Source organism: Vicia villosa, linkage group LG3 (genome assembly GCF_029867415.1).
Source record: "Vicia villosa cultivar HV-30 ecotype Madison, WI linkage group LG3, Vvil1.0, whole genome shotgun sequence".
NCBI lineage: Eukaryota > Viridiplantae > Streptophyta > Magnoliopsida > Fabales > Fabaceae > Vicia > Vicia villosa.
Window position 1 is genome coordinate 31360803 of NC_081182.1, and position 4021 is coordinate 31364823.

General features: G+C 36.6%; 1 protein-coding gene across 1 annotated transcript; it reads left to right on the top strand.

Moving 5' to 3' along the window:
- Positions 1-2664: 2664 nt before the first annotated feature.
- Positions 2665-3795, top strand: LOC131657816 (F-box/FBD/LRR-repeat protein At4g26340-like). Its single transcript, XM_058927174.1, has 3 exons — positions 2665-3399; positions 3485-3643; positions 3727-3795. The coding sequence occupies exons 1-3, from the start codon at positions 2674-2676 to the stop codon at positions 3793-3795; spliced, it is 954 nt and encodes a 317-aa protein (XP_058783157.1). The 5' UTR covers positions 2665-2673.
- The last annotated feature ends 226 nt before the right edge of the window (positions 3796-4021 follow it).

Below are 4021 nucleotides of genomic sequence, written 5' to 3' on the forward strand. Positions count from 1 at the left end.
TTGGAAATAAAGAAAGGAATGTTTTTGAAGGGATAAAGTTATCTGACACTACTCCAAGACATATTTGAAAAAATTTCTCTTGATGAAATATATTTAAAAAAGATTTTAGTGTGTGCTCTTATAGCCATATACTTTTACTGAAAAGTCCTTTTGCTTTTACATAAGATCACTCATTTATTTGAGATAAACTCTTTCTACAAACCTAGGAGATTAACTCCTTCTACAAACCTTTTGCCAGATATCATCTTCTGTTTGACACTGCTTGAGATCTCTTGAGGTTTCAGATAATGCACATTGCTTTCTTTCTTTAATAAGTCAAGTTCATCAAACCGTATCACTTGGGTTTGTATCCTTAACTACTTAAATACTATGCTTAACTTATCATCAACTATCTTATGATTGACCTTATAGATGTCTTTACAGTTGTCTTTTCAGTTGTCATCATCAAAAGGCAATGCTTTAGTTAAAGATATATTACCTGCAAAACAAGGTTCCACATTCTCCCCCTTTTTGATGATGACAACACATCTCTCAAGGGACGTGCTAAAAGAAACAATACATATATTTGGAGTAATAAAGCTCACCCCGTGTTACATAGAAATATACCCTCCCCTGAGAGTATACTCTCCCCTTTGTCAAAATCAAAAAGGCGGGTAAAGAAGCATTGCGAGAAGTAAATTTGCAAAACAAAGGCAATTTAGATATATAGTAAAGAAAAAGCATCACACTCGTATTATTTAAATTCAAGAATACTTAGGACACAAAAAATAACCTACCCTTGTAAGAGAAGTAGAATATTTCTGTATTTCGTTGGAGCATTAGGTTATAAACACGTTCTTCAGACGTCGCTTCTCATCGTGTTAGTGGTTAGACAAGAGAGTGTCTCAATGATCAACCCCACCAATGGCCATAGCAGCAGACACACACTAACTCTAATGCACTTGAATCGCTAATTCTTCCTCAAGAGCATGCCTAATTAGGTTGACTAAATAGGAACAATCTTTTTCTAAGGAAGACGCTCGATGTTCTTTAGAAGGGTAGGGATTTAGCCCCGTCAATCATGCAAGAACAAGAGGATCTGGCACACGCAACGGTTTTAGAGGAGCATTGAAAGTGGTCACATTCTTAGAGGACTTCGGGAGTGAATAAGCACACTTGAAGCAGTTGAAGGGCCTGCTACAATTTGTGATGGCCATATTCCCCGTGTTAAAAGACGGAGTGCCTCCTCATTCTTCATTGAATATACGAATAATTATTACTAAGGTGGGCACATTATAAATAAGAAAAGTGACAACAAAGAATCCAAAGTATCTAAGACGTACCAAAAATAGTCTTCCGTTCTTCCCTAGTATGGGCGTCCATCATTAAGACGATGTCGTTTCAAGCATTTATGTGAAACTTCAACCCGAAGAACAAATGCCCCGGGGTAACTCAAATCGTTGATGAAACCCATCAGTCGCTTCTTCATATACAAATCTTCTTGGGAAATATCATCCCCTTTGTAGATGTACAACCTAGTTTCCATCAGGACATGACCCTCGTTCTAATACTTGGGGAGCTAGTCGGTGCACCTTCCTCCCACTCCATCCCCAAGGGAGCATACCATTGCATGAGCCTACAGGCCGATGGGGTGACCGGGAAGAACCGGTCTGCAAAACACTTTAAGTTCTTCGAAAATCTCGACCAATAATAGTTGGCACCAGATGAATGAAACCACAACCCTGTGCCTGAGTCGTGGGACCACATTGAACTTTGAACATTTGGAAGAAAAGGGTCAAAGAAGGTCTTCCATTTAAATATTCTTACAAATATTGGAAGACATTTACATTAGCCCAACTCGCAGGGTGAGACATAACAACCAGCTGATGTATAAGGACTTCCATATTAAAGCTATTGAAGGGTAATCGAAAACCTAGGATCGAGAAAACACACTCGTTGACCAGGATGGTACAACCCCCATACTCACTACACGTTCTTTCATTTTCACCAAAGGTCAAGACATTGTCGACTTAGTCAATGGTGGACTGTTGAATCCCTATTTTGTAGGAAGATGTGAATCATTTATTGACCCTAACATCATTATGACTGAGAAACATATTTTTTCACGTTTTCCATCACAAGATAAGTGAGGTATACTTAGGACGAGGCGATTACTCATTACAGGGACGACATATGGATCTCGTTTTCTTATAAGGGTTATTGTCCCCCGCCCTTATAAATATAACATTACATAATGTCATTACTATTATTCAATTATGTGATAAGATTTATATGTAAAATTTGTGGCTTAGTGGAATATATAATAAGTATTTTTATTTGAAGAGTGATGCTTTAGTTAATAGTATTATTATTTATAATTGAATTAATAGAAATTGAGTTTTTGAAGAGGATTTTTGGTAAAAGACCTTTTAAGATTATAATTGAGTAATAACTATGATGATATTTTAAAATATGAATATTATACTAATATATAGACAAGTTTTAGAAGGAGCTATGTAATTTAAAATTTTTAAAAAAAAAATCTATGCGAGACTTTTAATCTCACATATCAACTAAATCAAACAATTTATATAGTCCCACATCGCAAACTTTGTCCAATACATAGATGAATACGGCTATAAGATGTAGGTTATGACCCTTAAGTCGGTTGTTATTGCAAATTCATCCACTGCAATGTCACGTCGGCTATTGCTTCGCATTCCACGGAAAGAAGACAGAATAAGTGATTTACCTGACTCTCTTCTTGATCACATTCTCTCATTCCTTCCAACAAAAGACGCCGTCGCCACGAGCATCCTTTCAAAACGTTGGAAACCACTCTGGCGTTCACAACTCAGCCTTTACTTCGATGACAGATCTTTTCCAGGCACTCTCGCCTTTTGCCAATTCTTCTATTCTTTCGTCACCATGCGATTGCGAGATAGCATCCTACCTATCCTCTCATTCCATCTTAATTTTCACTACCGCTTCTACAACAAAGATTTTCACAATTTTCTTTATGTGCCTATTACAAGAGGACTTCAAACTCTAATCATCCATATCTCCCACTCACATTATTCTAACACATTGCCTTCATTCGTTCTAACCAGCAACACCTTGTCGGTCCTCAAATTGATCAAGATAACATTGAACGACGCTCCCTGCGTTGATCTTCCCTCACTCAAAGTCCTTCACTTGAAATATGTCACTTTCAAATGTTACGCATATCTCCAAAAACTTCTAGCTGGCTGTCCCATTCTACAGGACTTGCAAACAAAGCATCTAAGAATGAAGATCCCTAATAAGATGTATAATTTAGGTTTTGCCATATCCAGTTTGGTCAGAGCTAACATTTCCGGTGATATCATGATTATTAGCCTTGAGTGGTTTCATAATGTGGAGCATCTCCGCATACAACTGGTATGTATCAAGTATCGATATCTCACTAGTCCAAAAATATTGTTAGTTTAATTGTTCAATACAACTTTTTTGTAACTCAATGCAGAACTGGATTCCCCATACTATAAGGGGCATGTTTCACAATTTAACACACTTGGAGCTTATATTCAACTTTGACTTTCCATCATTAGAGATTTTGAAGTGGAGTTGGATCATAAAACTGCTTCAAAATTCCCCCAACCTTCAAACTCTTGTCATTCATGAGGTCTTTAATCTTACCATTGCTTCTCTCCTTTCTCTAGTTCTAATTCTATATATCTTAAAAATCTTCAACTGTTTGTCATTCAGGTGCATTTAGATGCAGTATACTGTGATACAGAATGGGATTCTACTTTATTAATTCATTCTCATTTTTAATCTTGTGATGGTTTCTTTTTGTACAAAAACCTCTCCTGTATTTTTTTTATGATATATGCAAAATCATGTTAGAATTCGTAGGCAATGAAGCGTGGTTGTGGATGTATGGGATATGTCGAAGAAGTTGCATATGAGTGACATAGAATTCCAAAGTGTATTAGATAGACTTGTCATTATTGTTTTGTTGGACTAGGGTAAAAGAATAGGAAGCTATGCTTAAACTTTG

Excerpts from the sequence above, each read along its gene's own strand:
- LOC131657816 (XM_058927174.1), top strand. The coding sequence starts at position 2,674 with ATGTCACGTCGGCTATTGCTTCGCATTCCACGGAAAGAAGACAGAATA. Across the intron at positions 3,400-3,484 it reads AGCATCTCCGCATACAACTG|AACTGGATTCCCCATACTAT; the intron begins GTATGTATCAAG and ends AACTCAATGCAG. Across the intron at positions 3,644-3,726 it reads AAACTCTTGTCATTCATGAG|GTGCATTTAGATGCAGTATA; the intron begins GTCTTTAATCTT and ends TTTGTCATTCAG.